General features: G+C 39.6%; 1 protein-coding gene across 1 annotated transcript in view; it reads right to left on the bottom strand.

Moving 5' to 3' along the window:
* CHRFAM7A (CHRNA7 (exons 5-10) and FAM7A (exons A-E) fusion) overlaps window positions 1–25,840 on the bottom strand; it is a 39,259-nt gene that overhangs the window by 6,448 nt on the left and 6,971 nt on the right. The window contains exons 3-9 of the mRNA XM_041469039.1: window positions 13,067–13,111; window positions 9,131–9,240; window positions 4,414–4,493; window positions 3,120–3,287; window positions 2,525–2,719; window positions 1,225–1,311; window positions 466–575 (exon numbers count right to left, since the gene is read on the bottom strand). Of these exons, the coding sequence (XP_041324973.1) occupies window positions 466–575; window positions 1,225–1,311; window positions 2,525–2,719; window positions 3,120–3,287; window positions 4,414–4,493; window positions 9,131–9,240; window positions 13,067–13,111 (795 nt within the window). The remainder of the gene's footprint in view (window positions 1–465; window positions 576–1,224; window positions 1,312–2,524; window positions 2,720–3,119; window positions 3,288–4,413; window positions 4,494–9,130; window positions 9,241–13,066; window positions 13,112–25,840) is intronic.

The following is a 25,840-nucleotide window of genomic DNA, read 5'->3' as shown; positions in this document are numbered from 1 at the left end:
TTTTTAGGCTGTACATATTTCTGTTTGGGCAGCAGTTAAGTATGCAGCAGCTGCACAGCTGCATCTCCAGAGTAGTGCATTTCATGCATTTCTCATCTCCATCAGCACCTTACTCTATTCTTCTACCTGGTTCACTTCTAAAATCTGGAGGTTATTTGAAAATCACTTTCATTTATATATTTAGGTTTTAACAAAATCCTGAGTTACGTGTAGCTGTTTTGAAGGACATGAGAAGTTAGTGGAGGTATGTTCATTCTCTCTTGCACTCAAATTTTTCTCAGAAACCAACCACATGGAACATATCTGGACACCTCATTTCTGGTGAAACTGCTTTTCCAAACACAATGTCTGGGAAGGATTTATATGTTTTTAACAGTAGGATGCAATAATGGGCCACTAGCTACTCTATTACATCCCTGAGCTGGATATTTATGCTATGGATAGTGAAGGAAAATCAAACCTTACCCATTTAGGCATTTTTCCTCCATCTGGATCATGATGGTGGTATTGTAGAACAATAACAGTGACAACAACAGAAAGACCAACAATAATCATAGTGCTGGCAAAATACTGAGCTGCAAAATAAAGAAATAAATACAGGAACATACTTTGGCTGACATAGCTTTAATAAAAGCTGTTTATATATGCTGTCATAGCATTTAGTTATTTTTCCAGTTTAGTGCTGCTCTAGGTACTTTTGAAAGATTTCTCAACAGCAGAAATATTGGACATTATTTTGAGGGGATAGCCAGTGTTTAACTGTTGTTTTTGTGGAACTGAACACCTGCCTTTTTAAAGAAACCTTGACACAGGCTGCCTTCTAATTTTATTTCAGCATTATTATATTTACTGACTGGTACTTGTTTTGAAAAGTTTCTCTTTTTGTTTGAACAATTACAGTGGGAAGACTTAATTATGTTTAGCTCATGTGTTCCAATTTCCTAATTGGAATTAGGAATACAGAACACAATCGGGCCAATTGTGTCAAAACTGCAACAAATTCTTCCATGGAAAATTGATTCTTTTATTCTTTCCCTAAATACACATAGGTTGTTTATTTCATTCAGAGCAGAGTGCACCCATCAGAGCTCTTACCAATTGGCAATGTTTTTCTAATTCAGTTGCAGTCATCCATTTTACAGCTGGTGATTTGCCTTAATTCTGGCCTTTGTGCAAAGCCACTGTACCTTGTTGGCTAAAAAATCCAACTGACTAAAAGCTTACCAATTAAGGGCACAGAATCAGAGGTTGCTGGCATAATTTCAGCCACAAGCAGCATGAAGACAGTGAGAGACAATAAAACTGTTATACCTGAAAGATAAACATGAAGTATGAAATCATATCAGTAGCTTGTAATTACAACAGAAGAGAAACAAAATGAATCTGAAGGAATGCTCTCTGCAAGATGCAATCCCACTGTAACCCTGCTCCAGCATGTTAGTGCTGTCCTTCCTTGTACTGCCTCAAGTTCAGGATAGCAGTGCTGCCAAACCCCTACAAATGCTTGCACAGACATGGATATTTTTACATTCCTCGTAATGGTTCAACTTTTATCATCATTTGCTAATTAGCTGAGGCAAATCAAAGCAATTCTTGCACTGCATTAGCTTTAGAAACATGGTGTGAATCTGAGTATTTGAACATGTGACACTTGGTTAATTGTCATGGAAGCTACAGGTGGTGTAGTACATAAATTTCCTCAAAAGCAGATTTGCTGCCTTGGATGGACTTTGGGATCCTTTGATATTAGTGTTGGGCTCTGTAGGGGATTATGCCCAAGCAGTCTTGACTGTTGATTTTTGGAGTTCGACTTCTGTTGCTCAGTGATGAGTTCCCATCTTTCTGGAAAAAGACTTAACTCTTTTCTCAGAACTAGACTTAAACAATAACAAGTCATTGTCAAGTGGGAAAGGATTAAGGAACAAAGAATTCATCTTAAAATATGGTGAGGGAGAACTTAATTAAGGAGGCTATTGCCCTTCAATTAAACCATATTCTGGAGAAATGTCAATTTTTCTACATTTAAACAGCAATGTTTACTTAGAAGTCAGTTAATTTGAATTTTGTATGGGACAAAAGGTTTCTTTACATAGTTGAACTCCATCTTAAAGATCAAGTACTCAAAATCAGATTTGTTTCACAAACGATTGCTTAAGTTAAAATTCACTATAAAAAGTAAAATAGGAGCAATTAGAATCAATCTTTCTGAGAAGACACCATAGGTTCTTAATGCAATTCAATATTAAAGTATTAAGAAGAATTCAGTGCTAAAGTGTTCAAACATGTATTTGTAAACTTATGCTTTACCTAATGAGTGTGAGATTCAGCAAATAAATATCAAAAAATGAAAGCCTGCTTCTTAAGGAAGGTACTTGGGAATCGTTTATGCCTCGCTGGTTCAGCATCAAACACTAAAAACAGCTCCTGAGCCAGAACACATAAACTATTCCTCCTTCCTAAGACTGTTTAAAAGGACAACCTCTTTTGTCTTAGTAATATTTACAATATCCTATTAATACTTTACCTAGTGAGATTTTTTCTCCCGAGTCTGCTGGAAGCAGGAAAACCAACAGGGCAAGTGCTGATATCAGGACACAAGGAATGAGGAGATTGAGTCCGTAATAGAGAGTCCTACGTCTCATGGTAACTGTGAAGGTTACATCTGGGTAGGGTTCTTTACAACATTCATAAAAGCTCTCAGTTCTCTTCCCAGGAACTCCTGTGAAGGAGAAAAGAGGAAGAAAACCAGAAATGGGTGTGAATAAACTGTATATTATATAGTGTTTATTTTTTAAAAGGATAAATTTAGTTTTCCAAGTTTTGCTACAGATAAAACTACTTAAGCTTAATTTCCACTTTTTCTCAGCTGATAAAAGAAAATCAGATAAAAGATACAGAACTCAAGCAGCAAATTTATCTATTTTCTTTTTTTTCTTTTTTTTTTCTTTTTTTTAATGTTGATTTGCATCTGAGATCTGTTCTCAGGAGTTTCAAATGCCACTGGCTAGGTCATTTATTAATTGAATTTCTGTCTTCACTTCCCAATTGTCACTCCATCCATTTCAGCAGTGGAGACAAGGCTGCAAGTTCACAGTGTAAATAGGGAATGCAGGGCTTACCTACTAAATCCCATTCTCCATTTGAAATATAGCCAGATATATCTGCTTCTTGCATTTGTAAGTCCAAGGACCAGCCTCCATAAGTCCAGGATCCAAACTTCAGGTTACATTTCTGAACATCAAATGGAAACCAGCGCACGTCTATGTAGCATGAGCTCTTAAATATGCCTAGGTGAGATTTTAAACAAAAGCACTAAATTTAAATGCTTGTTCCACAGAATTTCATGTACATTTTGTAACCAGAACTTGTGCCTTCTGTTTTTCATTTATAAAGCATCTTTAATCTCAGTCCTGTCTTGACATGCAAAGAGCAAAAGTCAGTCATAGAGAAGGGAAAGAACTGTACCATTAATGCATTGATGTTATTTACTGTTTTTTAAAGATATTCGTCAATTTTGGCATATAGTGGAAGAATATTCAGATAAGAACTCAGATTTCTAGATACAGTATTTCAGGAAGAAATGAAGCAGAACATGTAATCGTTTCTATTTCTTTTACTGACTAAAGTAAGAAATCTCGAAACATAAGAAATCTTGAAATATTTATTTGCTGTTTTATTAGATGTATATGATATTGATTTACTGAGGAAAGTGAGCTGCTTCTTTTTCACTTGTTGAGTCAGACCGTGTCCTTCAGCAGCTTTCAGAACTGAACTGAAAAACCCCCCACCAAATGGAATATCTTAAGAGAGCATCTTAAATCAAGAAGCAAACCCCTGAAACCCTCTGGACTTCTTAGGCAGAAAACCTAATTTGTCTGGAAAGCATTGGCTCTAGTGCTGTAATTTGCAAAATTCAGATGCTAGGAAGAGTTAATTCTAATGATTATGCTAATTGAGTTGGGGAAGAGAAACAGTGCTCCACTGCTGTACATCCAGACCAAAAATTGTTTTGATGAAGCATTCATTGAATCGTTTCAAATAGAAATACATCCAAGATGTTACTAAGCATCTTACTGTAAAGTTAACATATTAATAAAAGAAACACTAAAATAATGAAATAAAAAATTGAGGCATTACCATTACTTTAATAAACAACATCTCTTTATGGTAAAGATTGCCAAACTTCTGAAATTGTTCATTATGACAGAAGAATTTCCATAATTGTAATAAAACATGTATCTTGTATGACAGTTTTCATGCAAAGGTGTTAACCATGTAACCATAATGCATGTAGGCTTACATCTATCAGATGATGCTAGCTAAACAAATAAAATGTAAGAGAATTTATGGCAAATTTGAAACCACACCATATACAAGTAATCTACCAAAATTTATGATGTGCAAACAACCTACCTGGTGGCAGGTATTGGCAATGTCCTGAAGAATTGACTAAAACATTAGTGTGAAAAGTAGCATCAAATCTTTCATCAGCACTAGAACAGGGGAAAAACAAAATGGGTTATTTACTCTTTGACTGGCTGAAGAATGTCTGAAACAAATCTGTTCTCATAAAAGGACTATGTCACCTCCAAAACTTGACAGCTTTTTTCCTCAGAGTAACTGGCCTGATACTTCTGGGTTTGCTGCTGATTAAGAACTGTAAGGGAAGGTTAGCCACCTCATTCTTGCTCCTCACCTGCCTGCCCATTAGATTCATTATAGTGCCTTGGCTTTATTGATTTCCTTTTGGAAAGTAAGCACTTTTTAAAAACTTCTTAAGCAACTGTAGAGGGAAATCTCTTGCTGTCTACGTTAACAGCCTCTAATGGATACTGAGAAGATGGATACTCCAGTGTCTGTGTCTTCCCACCTCTTTGTATGGGTGAGCATTACTACAACATTTCATACATGCAACCCTTTAATGCAGCTCCAGCCTTCATTATCTACCTCAGAACCCAGAAACTGCATTCAGACAGGAAAAAAAGCAGCCCTATTTGAGGTGTCAGTGCAGTGGTGTGGCCAGCGCTGCCCTGGTGTGATGTCCTTACAAGTCTCTAGAAGAAGAATCATAATATCATTTGGAGAGTGCTCCAAATTACGAATTTGCATCTACTGCCAAGGAATATCTCAATTCTGTCTGGCACTATGTCCCAGGAATTTTCCAGGCATTAACATTTTAAGGACTTCTATATGGGAAACACAATGAGACACAGGCTACAATTGGTTGTACTGTTGTGGTCTCCAGCCTGTCACCTTTTGGGGTGGCATGGCACATGAGGCATGTGCAGAGCCAGCTGTACTGGGCAGGGCAGAGGAGCCACACAAGCCTCAGGGTCTGGATGCTTGCAGCCATCTGGACTTTCAAAACCTGTGCATCTCCAGATTGATTGGAACACTACAAGTCTCTAATGTCTCTTTGCCTATTAGTGGTTTAGTATCTCATAATTTTCTAATCACCTTTTAGGGCAACATCAGAAAAACAGAGCAAAAATCTGAGATGGTCATAAAGTGAAATATTCATAACTCTAGCAGAAAATCAAGTCTGTTAAAAGGTGTTTCTTAGCAGGAAAACCCTTATTGAAATATTCTTTTTTTGAAAAGAGGAATTTAATATTTGATGCATCTAGTCTGATGCAAATTTTGTGTCTCAGAAGCTAAAATAAAGCAACTGTTATTTTAGACTTTTTAAATTTACATTTTATTTCCCCCTTATGTACTTGAGGAACTTAGGTTTTAAAAAATATCTGGGCTGGTTTGTGAAATTTGCAGACAAAAAGAAAAGCTAAATCCAAACAATTACTTGCCCATCTGGAGTTGCACTTTTTCCTGTGGTGAGCAGAAGGCTCACAAGTATTGAAAATACTTGCAAGTATTTAATCTGAACTTTGAAGAGAAGCAGAGAAGTGTCAGCACTGTGTGTGTTTGATGCTGATTCTAGCACACTGAGGGGCAAAGGCACTCAACTCTAAGTTCACGAGCAGTGTAAGCCACTCCTTCAGCTCCACAGCTCATGGCTGGATTCTCCCAGTTTGTGTTGCAGCTCCTCTTCCAGCTGGAGCTCTAATTCTTCTCTTTCTACATCTTGGCTGCCTGTTTTCATGATATTTGTAAGAAACTGGTGCTGCAAAAATCTCTACTGATTGCATTGCCAAATTTGATAGAGGATATTGGGGAGAGGGGCAGCAAGATCACACACACAGTCACCCAGGTGTGCATGCACACAGGTGCATGGATCTCATTTCCTTAGAAAACCAGACCTAAAGTCCTCCAACAAGGTTCTGTATTAGACAAATAATTGCTTTGACTTGAAATTAATAAGGGTTAGATGATGGAATTCAAATAAATAGACAAATTTAGCATGTCAAATTATCCGTGCTATACAAATCACTTGTTAAGTGGGAATTAATGACTCCTGGGCTAGATTCTGTTCTCTTCCTCTGGAGTGGAGGGTAGTTAAACACCAGGGAGCTGATTCTAAGACCTTGCTGCTGTTTCTGGTAATTGGCAAAAACAGAATTTTCACAAGAACACAAATGATCAAGGAACCTTGATTTCATTGCCACATGACTTTGCCTTTTATAGACACATTCTTAAAAGAATATCCAGTGGTAGTCAGATTTAAATATGGAATTATTTTTTTCTGAAAAAGAAGTGTGTGTTTTTCCATGCTGTGCTTTTAATCATTTTTGAAATGCACTGCTTCTATTGAGAATGCACAAAGTAGCTTGAAGAGACTGGACTGAAATGTAATGTAATGATAGAAAATAATTTCTGCTAAGTTTCCTCTTCAGGGTATTACCACTAGAAAGCAGATATTGATTACAGGACATTGAGATGAGAAAGCTGGACCTGGCAGATAGAATCCCACTGGAACCTAACCTCATGTTTATAAGACTGGAAAAATGAAACTCTTACAACGAGATGTACTTTCCAGAATTTTTGTTATTCCACAAAGTAGAATAACAACACTGAACACTATGTGGTCATTTGTAAAATAATTCCACCAGAAATGAATACTTTTAATAAGTGTAGTTAAAAGTGGAAGACTACACATTCCAGGACTGACTGTGTTAGTGTCGTGTGGACTAAGGTCTAGATTTTCTTTCCTCAGAAAAACTATAAATAAACTGGCCCTGCTCTCCCTACAATAGACTGGATGTAAAATTTAATACAGCTGCCACAGTTTCTCTGTACTAGGCTGTAGCAAGATGTGTAAGAACTCAAGACATAGTGAAACATGCATTCATTAGAATGGAAAGTGAATTTATAGTTCATTAATTTCTGTGTAACTGCAGATGCATGTCCCTAGTGAAGCATAGAAATTGAAAGCATCTATCTCAAAATGGCATGTCACTAGAAGGGAACATCATAATATTCCCAGTGTAATTTCAAACAGGAATAAGAATTTATTTTAAATAGCTTTGCTCTCTGACTAAACTCTGCATAAGATTTCTGGTTAAATATGTGTTTGTAATAGAGAAACTGTAGAATAATTATTTCATGACTGAGTCATAGTTAACAATCTGAAGATCTGAAAACCTGTATTAACAGAAAAATTGTGGTTTCAGTTTTCCAGGTTATTGTGACCCTTCTCATTCTATAAACCACTCCAGCTACAGTTAGCATGCATATATTAATATGACTAATTCCTAGACTATTACCCTTTCCTTTTGGATATACTTAAATACTGAATCCTAAATCATCAGGCACATTGCAAGTCTCTCTCAGGTATGTGATATATATGAGGAAGAATATTGTCATAACTCATTTTTTTGGAAATCACTAAATTGCTGTTATAGAGTAACAATTTTATGGTATACACAGCATGTCATTCATCAGGACAATGGAAATGAAGGTGTCATTTGTCAGATTCTCCCAAGAACACTGTCATTTATGGAATCAAGGTAGCTAGAGATCACTCAGTGTTAGCTGTACCTCTGGGACAGCACAATGCAGGCTCTAGAGAAGTACCCAGTGCCTGGCAAAGGCTGCCACTGGTGCTGTTATTCCATTATTACAATGCAACAGCACCTGTGACTGCAACACTGAACATAAAGGTGCTCACCAAAAGGCAAATGGGAGAAAAACTGCAGCTGACATTGGGAACAGCCATTCTTTAGGACTTGTTGCAACAAAAGCAGCTCCTGAAGTGGGAAGGGGGGTCAGGTTGATAAGCACAACAGGGTGTGTTCTTAAGAGACATAGAGCAGAGAAAAAAAAGGAAAGAACACCATCACGAAGACAAAAGGTTCATGTCATCTGCACAGGCAGCAAAACAATGAACCCTGGCTACCACAGCAGAGCCAGTGCTCCCTGTACAGAGCAGATGTAAGTTCTTTCCAGTACCTGGGCAACAGCACACAAGCCCAAAACAACTACAGCAAAAGGCAACTTTTTATAAAAGAGGCAGCTCTCAGTGTTTTATTTTTTAAACTAAATAAATTCCACAATGGGAACTACCATGTAAGAGTACAGCCAAAGAATCTCTCAATGTCAGCCAAAGGTTCTGCAGTGGATTGATGGCAATCTGTCTGTCCCTGAAATAGGCCCAACTCAAAACAGTCTGACGAGGAGAGCAGCAAATATCTCAGCTATTTTTGTAACAGGAGGAAAGAATAACACTAAAACTGGACGTGGAAAAATGCTAAGAACCTTCCTGGCAATTACCTCTCCTGTCCATAGTGAAACCCAAACTAATCCCTGACAAGCAGGCAAACATCATATTTGAATTCACCAGTAACCATTTAGACCAAAAAAATTCAGAGAAAATTATCATTATCCATACCATTAAACACCATCTCATAAAAGCTACTAATTAGCTAGAATGGTAGTAGAGACAATATTGTTATTCACAAAGTGTTTGCAAATATGTCCTTCTCTTCTGTGAACAGGAGACTGGTAATTTTTCAGTATTCCAAACACCTAGAAAGTTTTGGAAAATTATTTTAAAATCTAGGCATTTTGATGAGATTTACCTTGCCTTATCATTGTGTTTGGACAGCGTGCTAGAAAACTTCATGTAGACTCCCTTTCCCTGGAGCAGTCGAGCTTTCAAGGGATATTTTACAAGTCTCTAATTCTATGATCTTCCCTCCATCCCCTCCACACACACAAAGAAAAGTGTGTCTACCTGTTATAGAGAAGAATATCGGGCTTCCAAATCAGTCCATCAGGAAAACGGACATTCTTCACTCCCGGGTATTCAGACACATTCCACTGTAGATAATGATCTGTCCAGTACTAAGCCATACACACAAAAAGTAAGTTAGGTCATCTCATCCACTGGTTCACTGTAGTGCTCTAGGGACTGGATTGGCTGAAATAGGTGTTCTCTTGTTTAGCTTCAGGGACTGAAATGTTTGGAAAGAGTGAATTAGGCCACCTAGAGCACAGTGGAACTCATAACCCCTCATTTTCCATTCACACTGCAGTGCACATAACAGCCTAGAAGAGATTTGGGGTGCTTGTGGTTGGTTGTTCACACTGTCTCAGGTGCCAGTTTGGGATTGAACTGCTTTTATAATTCATGCAGTAACTTCCATTATCTTTATCTTCATAGACAACTTTGTTTGCTGTGGTTGGAAATTCTCAGGATGTAGTACCTTGCTAATAGGAATGGGGTAGGGCAGCCAGCATTCACTGCTGACAGAAGATGACTGTGATGGCACAAGGATAATGCCAGCAGAAGGTCTTGGCAAATCCTGGGGCCTGGCTTTGGGCAAACTCTGAGGCAGCTGCTCCATAGCACCGCTCAGTCCCACAAGTTTCCTCCCTGGCTGGCACTTCCTGCACTGGAGGCAGCTGCCCTGGGGCTGCCTGTGCTCCTTTCAGCCCAGGCCTGGCTGCTGGCACAGGCAGGCTGGCACAGTTGCACCAGCAGGGCTTTGATCTGAGCTCTGCACTGCTAACTCCCACACTCTGTCATTGAAACATATGGTGCAGCACAGCCATAAACAAGAGCAGAGCCCCAGCCTGCAGCCAGCTGAGCGCTGTGGCAGCCCCAGCAAGCTGCTTGCCTCCTGCACCCCAGGGAAACAGTAGCATGAGCTGTATTTTCCTGAAATTGAGGTTGTACATCACCCCTTACTATGCAAATGACTTGTCGTGATACTAGGGTGGTTTCTGTTGAGCGCCAAGGGTATAAGGAATAAAAAAGTTCAATTCATTTTACAAAATTTACCAAATTTTCTCTGTCTGTGCTTCAGTATGCACTTCTCTGTATCTCCATTATTATGTTGTTTACATTAACTTCACTTGGCTGTAGGCATCATGTAACTTACAGTGAGGACTTGTCCAGATTTACCAAGCTGTTGCAATGCCTAATGTTAATTTCTTACATGTAAACTTATAAATGGGTGAGTAAATGTACAACACTTACACCTTCAGTCTAGTGGTTCTTGTCAAAATGTTTGATAGACATTAAGGTCAGGAAAAATTGCCAGTGGGTATTGTGGAGGTAAATGTTATTGGTCATTCTCATGGGGTATTCACATCAAACTGGTCTATGGAATTCCTTGTATTACTGTCACAGGCAAGTTTTGATTTGATACACCAAGTTCTCAGTTAGCCTCATGCTGCAGGTATTCAAATACATTCTTGTACTTTTACCAAAACATAAATGACCATTTTGATGCATTCAACACAACTAATAGCATTCATCATGCAGCTTTTGTGAAGTGTTTACTATATTTATTCTTGGCCTGTGCTTCTATATTTATCTCATTCATTTTTTACAATGAGTTTGTAGCAAAACCGGACAAAAGATATGAGTCATGCACTATTTTTTTTCCTTTAGTTTTACAGATAATAGTTTTTTATGGAAATCTTCAATTACTAGGCTCTGTTCATAGTTCTTGTTTTCACAGTTCTCTAGTTAAGATACATGTGTTGCTCACAGCCATCTATACACAGCTTCTGTAAGCTGACCAACTGCTTCTCATACTTTTTCAGAAGTTTTCCATGCTTTTTCCCAGTAAACTGTTTTACATGAACTTCTTGGTTGACAAATGTCACTAATATTTTTACCACTTCATCTCTGTGTAATGTAGAAGTCCTGAGATGCCAGGATACATCTGTTTTTTCCAAAGGCCAGCAATGCAAGCAAATAAGCTGTGTGGGTTTAAGGCACTGAAAGCCGTGGCTCTCGTGGCTTTGGGTGACACATCCTCAGGAGCTGCCAGAGCAGGTCACTCACACTCATGGTGGCAGGGCCAGGACTGGCAGGCTGCACTCACTGCCAGCTGAAGGCATCCTGGATATCAACATATCCAATCATTTCCTAGCCCAACTTACGTTAGGAGTTACCATGGCCACGACACTGCAGCGCAGGGTGATGCTGAGTGACGTAAAGACAGTCCAAGGGCAACAGAAAACTTAATAGTCAAGGCTGCTTTAGAGATAATGTGAAACAGATTTTATGGTTGCTCTGTCAGCCCTGTGTACAAAGTACTCACCCATCCAGCAGGGCATGATCTGCTTCATTTTGCTTTAACTTTAGAGATACCGTTAAAGGAGCTGAAGCACATTTAATTTGGATCAAAATAGCAAAGGGCTCAGGGTGCTTTGGTTATTACCAACCTGTGGGATTAAGCAAGGCTCCTGCTATACCTTAAATCAAGTTTTAGATTTTTGATGCTGAACAGTATTGCCATGGAGATAGTAGTTGGATGAAATAGTCTGCATGTATAAATACTAGATTCATATTCCCCTTTCTCTCAAGTTATTCTTTGTATTATAATTACATAAAATACATTTAAGATACATTGCTGATTATACACACATATGTATCACAGAATGCAACAGAGAGGGATTTCAGGAAAAAATTTACTTCAGATCATTTAGAATAATAGAATGGCATGTGTTTGCCTTAAGCTTTGCTTTGATTCTGTCAGAACACCATTAATAGACAGTTAATATGCAAACACTTTTATTTTTATGTGTACACAAGACATGAGGAGTGGCTACATTTTTTGGTAGTAACCAAGTGATCTGTTCATTGCAGTCTTAAGGTGCTTCATATCCAGTATGTGCTAAGGTGAATAAATCAAAAGAAATACAGAATATATAATACAATCAAAAAATTCCTGAGGGGGAAAAAAACAAACTCAAAAAGGATAAGGATGCTGTGAGATAAAAGAGAAGGAAAATAAATTAAAGCCTGGTGAGTATGAATTTGTTGGCTCTTTTACTGGCAAGAAATCATAGCAACTGTGGTCTTTTCAGCTAAAAGCCAAAAACATATTATATTTGACAGTTTTAATCTTGCTGTACAACAGGTCTGTAAAAAAGCATGAGTTGAGTGCTTCTTCCATGTCAGATTTTCTTTGTGAATATATGGAATAGCCTTGCTATTCTTACAGGTCATCAGAATAGTATTTCCTTTGTTTCCCAATGCCTACCCCAGGGCAGGTGAGGTGGTCTATTTAAAATGCTACAATAAAAGAAAAAATAATGCCTTTAAATGGAATGAGCTGGTAAAAGAAACTGAAAGGTGTAAAGTTTCTGCAAAAGCCACGTGATTGTCTGGAATAATAGAAATCTTTTGTGACTTCCTTTACCTAACCCAAACAGTTTCATTTCTGTAGTACTGGTGGGAATTCAACTAATGGCAAATTCTCATCCATGCTGCTATAGATGGAGAAAACTCCACATCACCCTCTGTGCAGAGCTTAAGACAAACTTACGGTAGAAATGTTTGTGGATGCATTAGGACTCCACAGGAGTCAGCATGCTAAGAAGCACTTTGTTAATTCTGAGTCATAATGTAACCTTTCAGAGAAAACAATTCCAAAATTCTCTCACAAAGTTCTTGAATTGTCTAGTATCTCTTCCATTTATTAAAAGGTGAATAAAAATTGACTCCTGCCCAGCAATGCTGGCCATGAGTTAATAAGGACAAAGTTCTCTGCTGTGGTATCTAGTGGTAGCAAAGAAAATCTGACATGGAATTAGGAGTCAACTCATATTTTCTCTACAGACCTGAAAGTTTTCTAAAATTCAAACCCCTCACCAGATTAAACTCTATAACTGAAGGGGGAAAACAAACATACTTTGTTTCAAAACTTACCATTTGTAGCCAAATATTTGTTGTTAATACTTGATTCTTTTCATCCTGGAGGGAAGGAGGAGAGGAAGAAGAAAAAACAAACCACAGTATAGTACCATACAGATAAAATAATACCATTAAATACATTTGAATATTATAAAATAACCAGTTGTGCTAAAGTACTTTGCAAAGCAATGGGAGTCATTGCCACTCACTTATTGGAATGAAAGTTTTCCCAGGAACTTTTTCATTTCAATTTCATATTACCACAATCGGTCAAACTGTTTCCTGGGGGTATCCTTCTGCCAGATTTTTCCCTGGGACTCCTCCTTTAATAGACAGTCTCCAGAGGCAAGGCAGATTACAGCAGGGGCTGCCTGTACCACCTTTCTTAGGAGCAGCCCTCTCACTAATTCACCTTTTCCACCAGACATAGGCAGGCAGTAGAAAATGAGCAAAGCGTGGCTAAGCTCAGGTGAGGGGTGTTTGGGCCATTCTGAGGAGCTTCTTAACAGCAAGTGGCACCACTTGTGTCACTGGAACTACACAAAAAGTGCTGCATCAGCTTTACCAGACAGCTGTTGTCAGGGCAGAGTATTATTATTCTTTGAAAGCCTTTCCTCTGCACTCCTGTGATTGATGTAAGTTCAGGTGACACAGCAGGCATCTTAATGCTGAAGTTGCAGACTTTAATTCTTCACTGCTCAGACACAGGAAAATATCAATGACCTTTTTCTGCGGAGGTACCATATCAGCATCCACCTGGGTTGTGTGAATCTAATGGAATATACTATGTATGCAGTCAGTATTCCACATTTTCCAATCTGAGCACACTATCCCTGCCCCAGCACCAGTCAAAGCTCCATTTACAGTCTGAGGAAGTGTCATAGGAAATTCAGTCACCTGTACAGCCTCAACTGCCAGAGCTGTTCATATGTCTAGACCTCTGAACTTAAATCTGTCACTCTTGAACTTAAATGTCATTCCTAAATGCCAAAAAATGGCCAAAAATGTGTAATCACATTTCATACAATTAAAAAACCCTTTTTAATAACACACTTTACTAAAGGTAAATTTTCCTCTTCTGTTTTTGGTTTGTGAACTACTAACTAAAAAGCACACCTGAAAGACCTTTCATTGCAACCATTTTAGATCAGCATGTTAGTAGGAAGTTACACAGCATGTAAAATTAAATACCCTGCAAGGGACAATGGCATTTTTAAAGTAAGAGAAACTTTTTGAGGAGCAGCATCAGTAAATGTTTGAAAGTGTTACTAGGCTGTGTATAATCACAACTAAATGTACAACATAGAAATAGAAAGATTTTAAATAAAGATGGCAATGTGCATTAATAAAGTCTACCATCATGCACACTCCCACCTGGTTTTGAAACAAAAAGCATAAAAATTATAAATAATCACAGACCACAGCTAGTCATTCAGCACTTTTCCTCTCTGTTTTCTGCTTCATCACCTCCATGAACCTTTTCCAAAACTACCTCAAGTGGGCAACTCTTTTAAATGGCATAGTGGGGAAACAGGTCTCTAACCATTTGGTTTCAGAAATCCATTATTAAGCTCCACTGAATCTGCATGGTGAAGGCATTGCTGAAGATGTCAGCCAGGCGAAGCAGTAATTAACTTGCACTAGTAGCTGTTATTCTCTAGCCCCACAAACATTAATTTGGAACCTCTCTCAGCCTGCTTATAGTGCTAGAGCACTACAAAACTAATTTGTATGGGATCTTTAATTTATGAATGAAGAAACAATCTTTAAGAGATCATTCATATCACCAGAAGTAAAGTCTATTGAGAAGGGCTGCCTGTTCAGGGTGTGTAAAATCTACATGTTTCCATTCATCATATGCAATTTTACATGAGATAGAAATACTGCCAATAATAACTTGTCCTCCAAAGTTCAGTAACATTTTCTGAAAGCTCTGTGCACTGTCCCAGGTGAATATGACAAGTTCCTATAATGCAGTGTCCTGGCTCAGCACCTGAGCAAAGCTGAGAGCGCCACTGCTGGGTGGTTTCTCTGCACAGATATAACTGGCTACTCAGAAGTGCAGAGCAATTCAGAATCCATTAGGTTGCAGGAAGCCTGTTTCAGAACTATTAGCTGAATAGCATGGTTAAATCCTGAGTTAAATTCCCAGTGTGATCTCTTTCTACACATGAATGGCCCCAGCTTTAAATTAGTGATGTTTCAAAAAGTCCTTTTCAGCAGCCAGAAAGGGATTGTACTGAAGCAGGAGTGTTGCTGGTGCTTGAACTGATGCTGTGCCATGGGGATCTGCTAGGAGGGCCTGAGCCCACAGCACAGGCATGGGAACTATTTTAGGAGTGGCAGGAAGGAACTCTACCATCAGTGCACATCACAGGCCCAGGCCAGAGAGCTGCCACTGAGCACTCAAAGTAGCAGAGCTGAGGGGGACAGCAGACTTTCAAAGCAGCCATGCTGCTGGCAGCATGATTCAGCTGCCTGCCACTGCCAGGCACATGGCAGAGCCTTTGCAGGTTGGCATGCAGGACACTCTGCAAGCATATTCTGAAAGCCAAGAGTTATTCTGAAGTGTGATCTTTTACTCAAACCTAGCTCAAAGAGCCTATTCTGAGCAAGCACCGACTCAAATGTGACTTGTACTGTGAAGACAAGCCCTAAGTGAAGATGTCCCATGCTGTTTTCATGGTATTTCTTTCTGTTATTCGAAGCATTTAGCACATGAAAGAAGGTTACATATGAACTAAGTCATTTCCACTTAAGGTTCCATCAGTGTTTGAATCATAAATCCTACCATTGCTCCTCAGATGTAAAAACTTTACTGCCTGCTGAGGCTTGGTTTATAGCAGTGTTTTGAGTTTTTAATACTGTTTGTTGGAGCAAGCAATTTCCAATGTTTTAATCATTATTGGATTGACTCATCCACCACTAGAGGAAAGGTTCTGATTTTAGAGGGTTTGTCACTCTCTGTGGCCCCAAGTGAAGCTGGTAAAACAAGGGGCAGGAGACATTCTGCAGGGTTTCTCCCTGCTTAGGAGAGTTTTTTGGACACTGTTTTAAATGCTTCACAGCAAACTACATTAACACTCTTTTCAACAGAGTTGTGCAGTGCCTCCCCGTAAAATGATGGGTGGGCTTGAAATGCTTCAAAGAACTTCACCAGTTTTTGTCTCTTCATTTTGTGAACACTTACAGAACACTTTATGTGTTTGAACACAAAAACAAGGAAACTCCTGTTACGAACCCTTTCTGCTATAAAGGAGGAAAGAAAAATGGCTTCACAGTATAATCTGAGATGTTGGAGAATCTTCCCAACAGAGAATGAGACCAGGCACTGTATCAAGTTGTTGGGATTGGTGTGGTTTTCCTCCATGCCAGCTGCTTTAAGTTACTTGCTATTCAGACAGTACTGGCCAAGTAGCCCTGCCAATGGAGAGTTAGGTTTCCTTGGCACACTGGGAGATGAGTGGAGGATGCTTTGGTCATCTCTACCCATAACTGCAGTCAAGATCTGAGAGGACAGATGGCAGATTGCTACTGGACTGCTTGTCATGTTATTTTGTGGTAGTGCAGTTAATGAAAGGAAAGTAACTGACATCAGGAGACTTGAATAGTCCTTGATTCATTTTTAAAGATAGAGGTAATAACTTCAGCAAGTCTTTGAAGGAAATTGCACTGTCTCCATTCTTCCAGTTCTCACTCCTGGTTTTGTTTGTTTTTTCAATTCATACAATCCATCGGACTGACCATCTTTGAAAACACACTTACCAGAGTCTCAAATTATCCTTCCCTTGCCCTGTTGCCCTGTGCTCCTCAGAATATACAAGAGAGAGAAACTTAATAATGCTTTGTGAAAGGTGTTAGCCTGGACATTATAAACTCTGTAACAATATCTGTAGACTTTAAAATGGATTTCAGTACATTAGCATCCACACTAGAAAAGCTATGTGGCAACTGCAAGGGGGAAAAGAACTAAAATAAAACTGCATTCCTAGAGAGTGGCGTGCAGTGATGTGCAGCCCCTATTGAGAAACACATATTTCCCAGGGACTAGCCTAAGGTGATATCCTGACTAAAATCTATGAGCTGTAATTTTTGCACTTCAAATTTAGATTCTTTACTTTTATGTGGTTGAATCTCACCTAAATTACAGAAAAAGTTATGGCTCTTTGAACTGGGCTTCAATTACTTTCAATCTTAATAAAGACTTTGTAAGAACATTTTAAGACATCACTTGTTACACCATAATACTATGTTCCTGATTGGTACCCTCAAGCAAAACTGAAGCTAATAACTGTAGTCAGAAGTTAACAACACTCTGACAGCCAATGAGAAACATGCAAGACATTTTCTTTACTGATTTTCACTTTTGTGTGCTTGAATGTCATCCTACTGAAACCAGCAGGTTAGTCAGTTCAATAGTTCTTATTGTCTCAGCACTTACTCATAAACATTCTCAACATCTTTTGATCCACAGTGTCAAATTACCTGTGCCTAATGACATTTCCCCCCCAGCATTTAAAATCCTCTTATGTTTAATTTTTGCTTCACACAGCTTAGGGGTTTCTTCCTGTTCCTTTTTAGAGTCATGTCCTGAGCTCACTAAACTGTATCAGCTGAAAAAGCCTGAATTCCTACAGGCTTAGTACTGAGAGGATAGGCTGGAAGGTGAGTTAAGCACTCATAAACTGGCCAGGTGACGAAAGATTGGTGCTATGTCCATACTTCAGGCAGCCATAAAGGCAGGATGAATCCCAGATCCTCAAAATCTATGGAGATTAGTGAAAGGGCTGGACTTCCATCCCTGCCCATGGTGCTGGTGCACAGCAGCTCTGTGTAGCCAACCTGCAGCAGAGGTCAGAGCAGTGTCTGCTCCAGCTCCACCCGTCTGCAGCCCTGGGAGCACTGTGGTGACCCCTCAGTCTTCCCAAATGAAGTCAGTGTGGGGGTCTATTGCAAATATCCTCCCCATGTGCCAAGGTTAAAGCTGTACTTTTCTATTAAAGGTGGCTCAGGGCTTCTTAGTCATACAGACAAAACTGAATTTTGCTATCTCAGTGGTGAGGATAAAAATCCGTTACTTTAAAAAGCCATCCTGGTGCTTCTGCAGGGACGCTGAAATTAAGACTGCAGCTGCTGGCCAAGGGCTACCCCTGATCACCCACAGGTGTGGGCTGGAGCTGCAGCCAGTGTTGATCTTGAAGAATGCAGTAGAGGGAATTAATAAACTTGGGGAGGTTTGTATAGGAATAAAAAGCCAAATTAAGAACTGTCAATGTGAAAAAGGTTGTTCAAGCAAAGAAAAGATGAAGAAAAAGTCAGTGTACATGTTTGTGACATAAAAGATTGGAATTCCTGATGCCTCTTTCCCACCTGACTTCCTTTTCACCATGAAAGGAACAGGCCAGAGCAATTACCCTTCACTTCTCCAGTGGTCAGCAATAGACCTTTTTATACAGTAAAATGGCTTTTAATCAGCTTACAGCACATATTCCCAATTAAGAAGAAAATCCTGTGTAAACAGTTATTACCACTGCATAAATAATATTAGTAATATTCCCTGATCCAGCATGTGAGATTCAACATCAGGAACAGACAAAAGAATGTTTCTGATTTCTTAAAAATAGGTGCAAAAGAAAAATATTCAATAAAATCTCAGAAGTGGAAAATATAAATTTTCACTGTTGCACCACATTTTTGAGACCATCCCAACATTTTTATTTTGACTTCTGCCATACCAGTGACATTTTTGTATAAAAGCAAAGCTCTGGCGTTTATGAATTAACCTTGTAGTGGTACAGCCTCTTGCTGGGAGAGCCAGGCTCCTTCAAAACTGCAGCAACTGTTGCAAATTTGTTCAGCCAGGGCTGAACAGCACAGTCAGGATGCTTTGCCAGCTCTGCATGACCTGGCCTAGGGGTGATAATGGAAAACAAGGACCACGCCCTTTACATCAGCTGCTGATTTGCTCTGGTTCTGTTGGTGCAAAGAATCCCCAGGAATTTGCTGTTTGTTGCTCTTTGCTGTCTTGTACTCAGCCCCTAACTAGTGATGTTGCTGAAAGCTGAAGGTGTTTAGGATATCCCCTTCTTTCCCACATTCCACTGCAAAGCAAATTAAGCCCGAGGCACCTTCACTGCCAGGGTGGTACCTGCCTGACTCTTGCTACCAGCTCAGATTCTGGCTTCTTCAGACCTTTAGGGATAATTGCAGGTGTGCTCAGGATTTAGTTAAGTATCTCGTGTAGCATTAAGGTGAGTTTTATAGTGAAATCTCCAAAACCCAGCCTGAAAATATCTTCATTACTTGGTGTGCTTCTTGATATTTGATTTAATTTTTTCTAGCTTTTTTTAAGCAAATAATTAAACTATAAAGGCCAACCAAAATGTGAGTAGTTAATTAAAATGAAGTTTGAAAACTTCTCTTCCACTGAGCTCTTAGGTTTATTAGATTTGTGATGGATGGAATATAAATGGCTCTTCATGCAGTCTGCATGCTGGAGGTCTTTGAAATAAAGAATGGCTCAGGAGAATTGCTCCTGACTGGGAAAAGTGGAGTTTTGTTGATAGAGATTGCTGCCATTATCCATTTTGATATTTTAGGAAAGGTGACTTTAGACTGTAAATGTAATGAGAAGGCAATAAATGGCTATTCTGGGCTGAGTTACTTAATTGTTATATATATGGGAAACAGGTAGAGTTTCTGTCTGTGAACACCTCCTCCTCCCATTAATTTGTAATACAGTGAATAAAGTTATTGAAGTCCCCTCATCTTTAGCATTTTCCTGGTTTGGGCTGGTTTCACTTATTCAATTGTTCTCATTTCAACCCATTTGTTTTACCTTTTCTTTCTAATTCTCCTCCCCACCAGGGGAGGGGTCTGAGTAAGCAACTGCATCAGTGTTGCAGTTTCTGGCTGGGGTTAAACCATGCCAGGCATATTCTGAACTCAGCCTGCCGTCCTAAGCATGTTCCATAAAGCTGAAGGGCAGAGTGGCAGTACCAGATGCAGTGGCACTTCCTCTGTTTCCTGACTGAATCCTCTGCGTGGTGTGGCAGATCTGAGCAAAGACCAAGGCTACAATGTAGAGCAGGAAAAGAGAATGCAGTGAAAGACTGTGAAAAAGCTGAAAGCAGAGTGTTAGGGCTAATGATTGCTCTGTTGTAGGCTCAATTTTATAAACAAATTTAAAATATTTGTAGGAGAGGGCCATTGTTAATCCAGTGAAGTTTCCTGCATGGGATAGGTGGGATTAAGGTCTGATTCTGCACTCTCATTCTGTCTATTTTTTGCTTTGGAACTGTGTCCTTCATTCAGTAATTCAGCTGCCTGGCCATATTTACTAGAACTATTTCTTCTATAAATCAAGGAGTGGGCCCCACTTACTAGAAGTAATTCTGGATAAATCAAACATTCCAGCTCAAGTTACCTCTCCTTAGCAGAATGCTCTGTTGGTGTTGTTACTTCAATTTTGTGCAGCTTGTCACCTTCAAAATATGTCCTATCTTCATAAACATTCTTTAATTAGTCTGTAATGTTTAAAGTTCAATATATGGAAGCTGTATTTCAAAGCAATGCCTGCTTATACCATTTTCCTTTGAAATGCACTCATCCAGGCTGGCCTATGTATATACATGTAATGGCATTTTTTAAATTACTTTATAGAATATGCTGCTTAGTGTTTATTGAGCATTTTCCTGTCTTGATGGTTTGTAAACATGTCCCATCCAGAACACATGAAATTTTTCAGACTATTTATTCTCTTGTGGGGCTTTTGTTAATTAAATGATTAAAAATGTGAATATATGAGTAGAAAATCAACAAATGGATTTTTTTTAAAATTACTTTGTAAATCTTCCCTCTAACCTACAAGCACATTATTTTCAGCAATTTAAACAAAAGGAAAAATGTGTCTCTCTAGCAAGAAAAGGGCCAGGCTGGGCAGAGCAGTGTGAGCTCAGCGTGAATGGAAATTGGCCCCTGGTGCTGGGGTCCTGGGACAGAGGGTGCAGAGGCTGTGCTTGAGCCCAGTGAGCTCCAGGCTCCATGGGATGGAAACTGCAGGAGGAAACTGCAGAAACTGTGGGATGGAAACTCTGCAAGTCACTCAGCCATTCCTGAGGAAAAGCATTCAGCAGCTGGCAGGGAGGGAATGGGAGCGGAGGAAAGGAAAGCTCCAGGTGTGAGTGGTGGACAGGTGCCTGAGTTTACAGTTCTGGTCTGTATTCAACACTTGAGCCAGTACATATTTAATACAAGGTTTACTATGAGCTTACACATAGTTACAGTTCAGGCTTTAGTAACTGTAGAGTTTGACCTATGTGGAAGTCTGAAAAAATTGGGGATTTTCAGATATGTTCTGTATGGTTATTGAGGCCTGCAGTTCCTCCATCCTGTGCACTGTTCAGGTGTACATGGAGTGAAACAAAACAGTGAGGAAGTCAACCTGAATACAACAGACAAGTATGCTTCTGCTTAGAGCTGCAGTTCTGAGAAAGTTGCAAAGTTCCTGAAGTTAAAATGCTAAAATATTGCTACAGCATTCTGTGCTGCTGGAATAGGATAGATGTTCATTTTTGGCTTTTTGACTATCTCTCTTTTTTTTTTTTTTTCTTAAAAATTAGAAAAATACGGTTTGAATTTTATCTGGGTTGAGTTTGGACTATGAGATAAGGAGTCTGATTACTTTGCTTAACCTAATTCAGGTGAACTCTGAGGGGGTTGTTTGTTTTGCCTTTTTTTTTTTAACTTGTGCTGTTTGTGTCTGGAAAAGGCCAGCATTTTCTCCACACCAACTCATCTTACATACTTTTGCAAAAAGCATTTGCTTTCTCCCCAGTTTCTTTCTATTGCTTTAAAAGAAAGGCAGTTTGCTCAGACCACACACAGATCTCCCCAGATAGATGCAAATCCATCACAGCAAAAAGCTGCTGCAGAAAGACATAAAAGAGTGACCTTAACTCTGAGCAGAGCATCTGTGTGAGGAGCATCCTTAGGATGTAGGAAGGTCTCTGTTCCAGTGTGCTCTGCTAGGTCTGGGATCTGTGCTGCCATTGGCTGCACCAGGGCTTTGTCCTGGCAGAGAGCTGGAGAAGTGGCTTTCACCGAGTTCCAGGAAAAAGAAGTTGAGATTATAAATATGTGTGAGAGGCTCATGATGTACCATTTTTGTTACCATGGGGATGTAATTGTAACAGCAGTCTGTCTTTTTTTTTTTTTCAGTACATCATTGTTAGTGAGAGATTGTATTTAGATATGAAAACATTCATCTTTGCAAAGACAAGCATAAGGCATATGAAATGAGCAGAGTACAGCATGACTAATCACATACATCAGCACATCTTGCATGAAAAAAATATATTTTGAAGAGCAAGTTACATTTTTCAAGTTACCTTATGAATTTCTGTGATTAATTGTAGGTGTTTCACTCAGTTCAATTTTTGAATATAGTATAGAGCTTAAAGTGCAGCTAAATTTCTCACAAACATGCAAAGTAATAACTGTCTTCTGTTGCTTTATTTACAAATAATTCTTGATTCTAGTGTATTTTGTAGCAGGCTCCTGTTGAGAGGACTGAACCCTGAATTAGTGTTAAATACTGGCTCTGGGTGCTGATTACCATTGCCAGTCTAACACAGAAAGGCATCCCAGCTCTGAATACATGCTGGAACCTGGGAATTACCAACAGCACCACAAGATAAGATCAAACAATAGAGCGCCCACAACCCCACTCATTACATGGTGTTTAAACCAGAGGGAATCAAAGCCTTTAAACTTGATTTATCTTCCTAGAGGTTAGCTGCAAAACGCTGAAATTGAAAGGTCAGGTTGTTACACTTCAATGTACCAGTAGACTGAGGTGGAAGGAAAGTGTGTGTTATTTCTTCAAGGACAGAAGAGAAAGTTATGGGAGAACAGGGAGCTGAACCCAAAGCTGTCTCTTCCTCTCCCTGTGTGTGATCACAGCACACAGCTCCAGCACCACTGCTGCTGGCGTTCATCTATCCTGTTTTTGTGACTAACAGCATCAAAAATTTCCACACCTGACCAGAGCATATTTTCCATGATTTAGCATCAGCTGAAACCTTTGAGGAACACCAGAGCCACAGAGGCAGAGGCATCTTACACAACCACAAGGAATAGTTCTGTGTATTGCAAATGGACATAGGTAAAGCCAGCTTCAGAGGGTCAGATAGCAAAATGCTGTTATTCATCCCAGACAGTCTCTCTAACTATACTACATCCTACCTCTGTGTTACCAAGTATAGGAAAATTAAGCAAGGAGGAGTTGCTCCAAAATTTCTGTGATATGTAACATTACCCATTATCTTGGATGTCTTGGGCTCTCTGGTCAATCTAGGATACAGCACAGAATCACCATGGCAATTAAAAGCTTCCTGGGGAAGGGCAGAGTACAAAATGCATTGCTTATCCTGCTGAATGTCTCTGCAGCTCTTGACACAGAAGTATTGCTAAGACACTTCAATAACTCGAGAAGATGAGTCATATTACAGAGGTTCTAGTTGTTCCTTACCCATCCTCTGATGGACACATTTGAGTGTCCTCTTAAGGGTCTTCCTTTCCTGCTTTCCATTAAAATCCATACTGTCCCCACTTGTCTGATATGCCTGTAGAGAATCACTTACAAAGGCACTGAGAAACTGTGAGCTTAGCTGGGAGGAATACTTTGATAGAAATCAGCCGTATCTCTGTTTCTTCACAAATGCAACAAGCGTCATGACTGAAATGTCAGAACACCTACATGGTCCTTCAGGCTGCTTTTTCCCCAGCACAAAAGAGCAAATTCTCCTCTGTGAAAAGATTATTTCTGTCTGTGGGGACAGAGAGGGAGTGAGCACTCCAAAATCCATAAAAATGCTCATCTGAATTTCTTGAGCTCTGTCAGTGCTCATTACTTTTTCTGTCCTCATTGTTGCATTTAATAGTTTTAGAGATGGTAAGAGGCCTCATTCCTGCCTTCCTCTCAAACCCTAAACCAGCACACCTGTGTAGTTACTGAGAGTAATTAAGGGGATGCCAAGCACACAAATGTGCAAACACTTCTGAATGAATGCAGAAAACAAGCCAATAAAAGTGCAAAGTAGCAGTGCTGTATGATTAAACATGTGTGTGGGTCCCCCACGTCTGCATACGGATATCAATCATCTTCCCTTCAGGGGAGTTTTTTATGAAGAGCACACAGGGAATGAGGAGACAGGATTATAAACCATGCAAATGTGGCCTCACATCACTACCAGAAGATTTGGGAGAGATGAACTGAATGAATATCATATTCTTATCTTTCTGCCAATGAGCAGCACATGGCTTCATGCCATGCTCTTAGTGCTTCACAGTTAGCTGTTGTTGAAGCCAGGGTTACCAGCCTTTCCTTTTTACAAATCAAATTCTAGTTGCAGTAAAAGGCATGAAAATGCAAGCACAAGTGAAGGTTAAATCTGAATAGACATTTACTTCAGGCTGCTTCTGGTTATTCTTGGAAAATAAATCTTTTAATTTTGAATAAATTAAAAATAAATTGGCTAACACAGTAAAGTAAATTATTTAAGTAATTAAAATTCTAAGTGAATTTTAAAAGATTTGTTTTTCTACATAAGTGCTTGTACAAATAGGCTTGCTGCTGCCTACCCATTGTGAGATCTTTCTTCCTTTCTTTCTTTTCCATTTTTGTAACTCACATATATTTAGATTGGGAACAGCTGGATTGTTTAGTAGTCTATTTAGGCTACTAAATGTGGTGAAGAGTTCAGGACAAACTGAAGAATTCACATCTGTATCATCTAAATTTGAAGTAATTAACATTTGAATGTATTTATGTTAATATGCTGCTCAGAGATACAGAATTGTTTGCTTCCAATCCATTGACAATACTTTGTTCAACTGCTGTCAGCAATATTAGATTTGTAAATGACTGGAAACTTTTGATAGCGTGTGCTTTGCTGAGAGAAAAGCAAGCACTGTATCCACAGGGCACTGAGAATGCAGCCCTGAGCAGAGACAGGACAGGAACAGAAACACCACGTTGCTTTAGCAGCATTTCCTGCCTTCCCTTGCCATCATCCCCAAAATTGCTGCAGCACATTCCTGCCAACTTACAGACCCACACAGATCACACTCCAGCAGTGGGGCTGGGGCCGTGATGGTTACTTGGGAGTTGCTTTTCCCCACATAATTCACCCAGCCCACAGCATCCTCCCACAGCACTTCCAGAAGCCTTCCCAGAAAAGAAATGTGTTCAGCAGGGGCAGCCACCTGCGTTTGAACTCCCTTCTCTTGCACGTTGACACTGCAGTCAGAGGCAAACCAAACCCAGGAGGAGCCAGGGCAGCTCCCATCTTTCTGTGCACAGCTGAAGAGGCTTTCCCAAGGAGCAGCAGGTTTGTGGAGCAGGTAACTGCTCTGTGGGAGCAGAAACCAAACCCAGGGCTGCTGCTGGGCTGGGACAGCCCGCGGCTCTCCCAGGAACGCGGCAGCAGGGAAACCATCACCAGCCACAGGGCTGGGAGTGCTCAGCTAGCACTGGTACTTCAGGGAGCCAGATCCTTCCACTAGCCAAGGACAAGAACATTTATGGAGAAATACAGGTTTTTCAATCTTTCCAAGCAAATTTCCACAGATCATAACAAGCTCATCCATATTGGTCAAAACAAAACACGTCAACTCATGTATCAAACAGTGGCATCCTCTATCGTCTTGTATTTGAACATGACAGTCTTTTTTAAAAAAGGAACAACTCTGAATATTACAAGGAGTATATTCATTTCAGCCCCAAAC

This window comes from Pyrgilauda ruficollis, unplaced genomic scaffold (assembly GCF_017590135.1).
Source record: "Pyrgilauda ruficollis isolate IOZ18807 unplaced genomic scaffold, ASM1759013v1 scaffold23, whole genome shotgun sequence".
Taxonomy (NCBI): domain Eukaryota; kingdom Metazoa; phylum Chordata; class Aves; order Passeriformes; family Passeridae; genus Pyrgilauda; species Pyrgilauda ruficollis.
The sequence above is the reverse complement of the archived record's forward strand: the minus strand, read 5'-3'. Positions and strand labels throughout refer to the sequence as shown.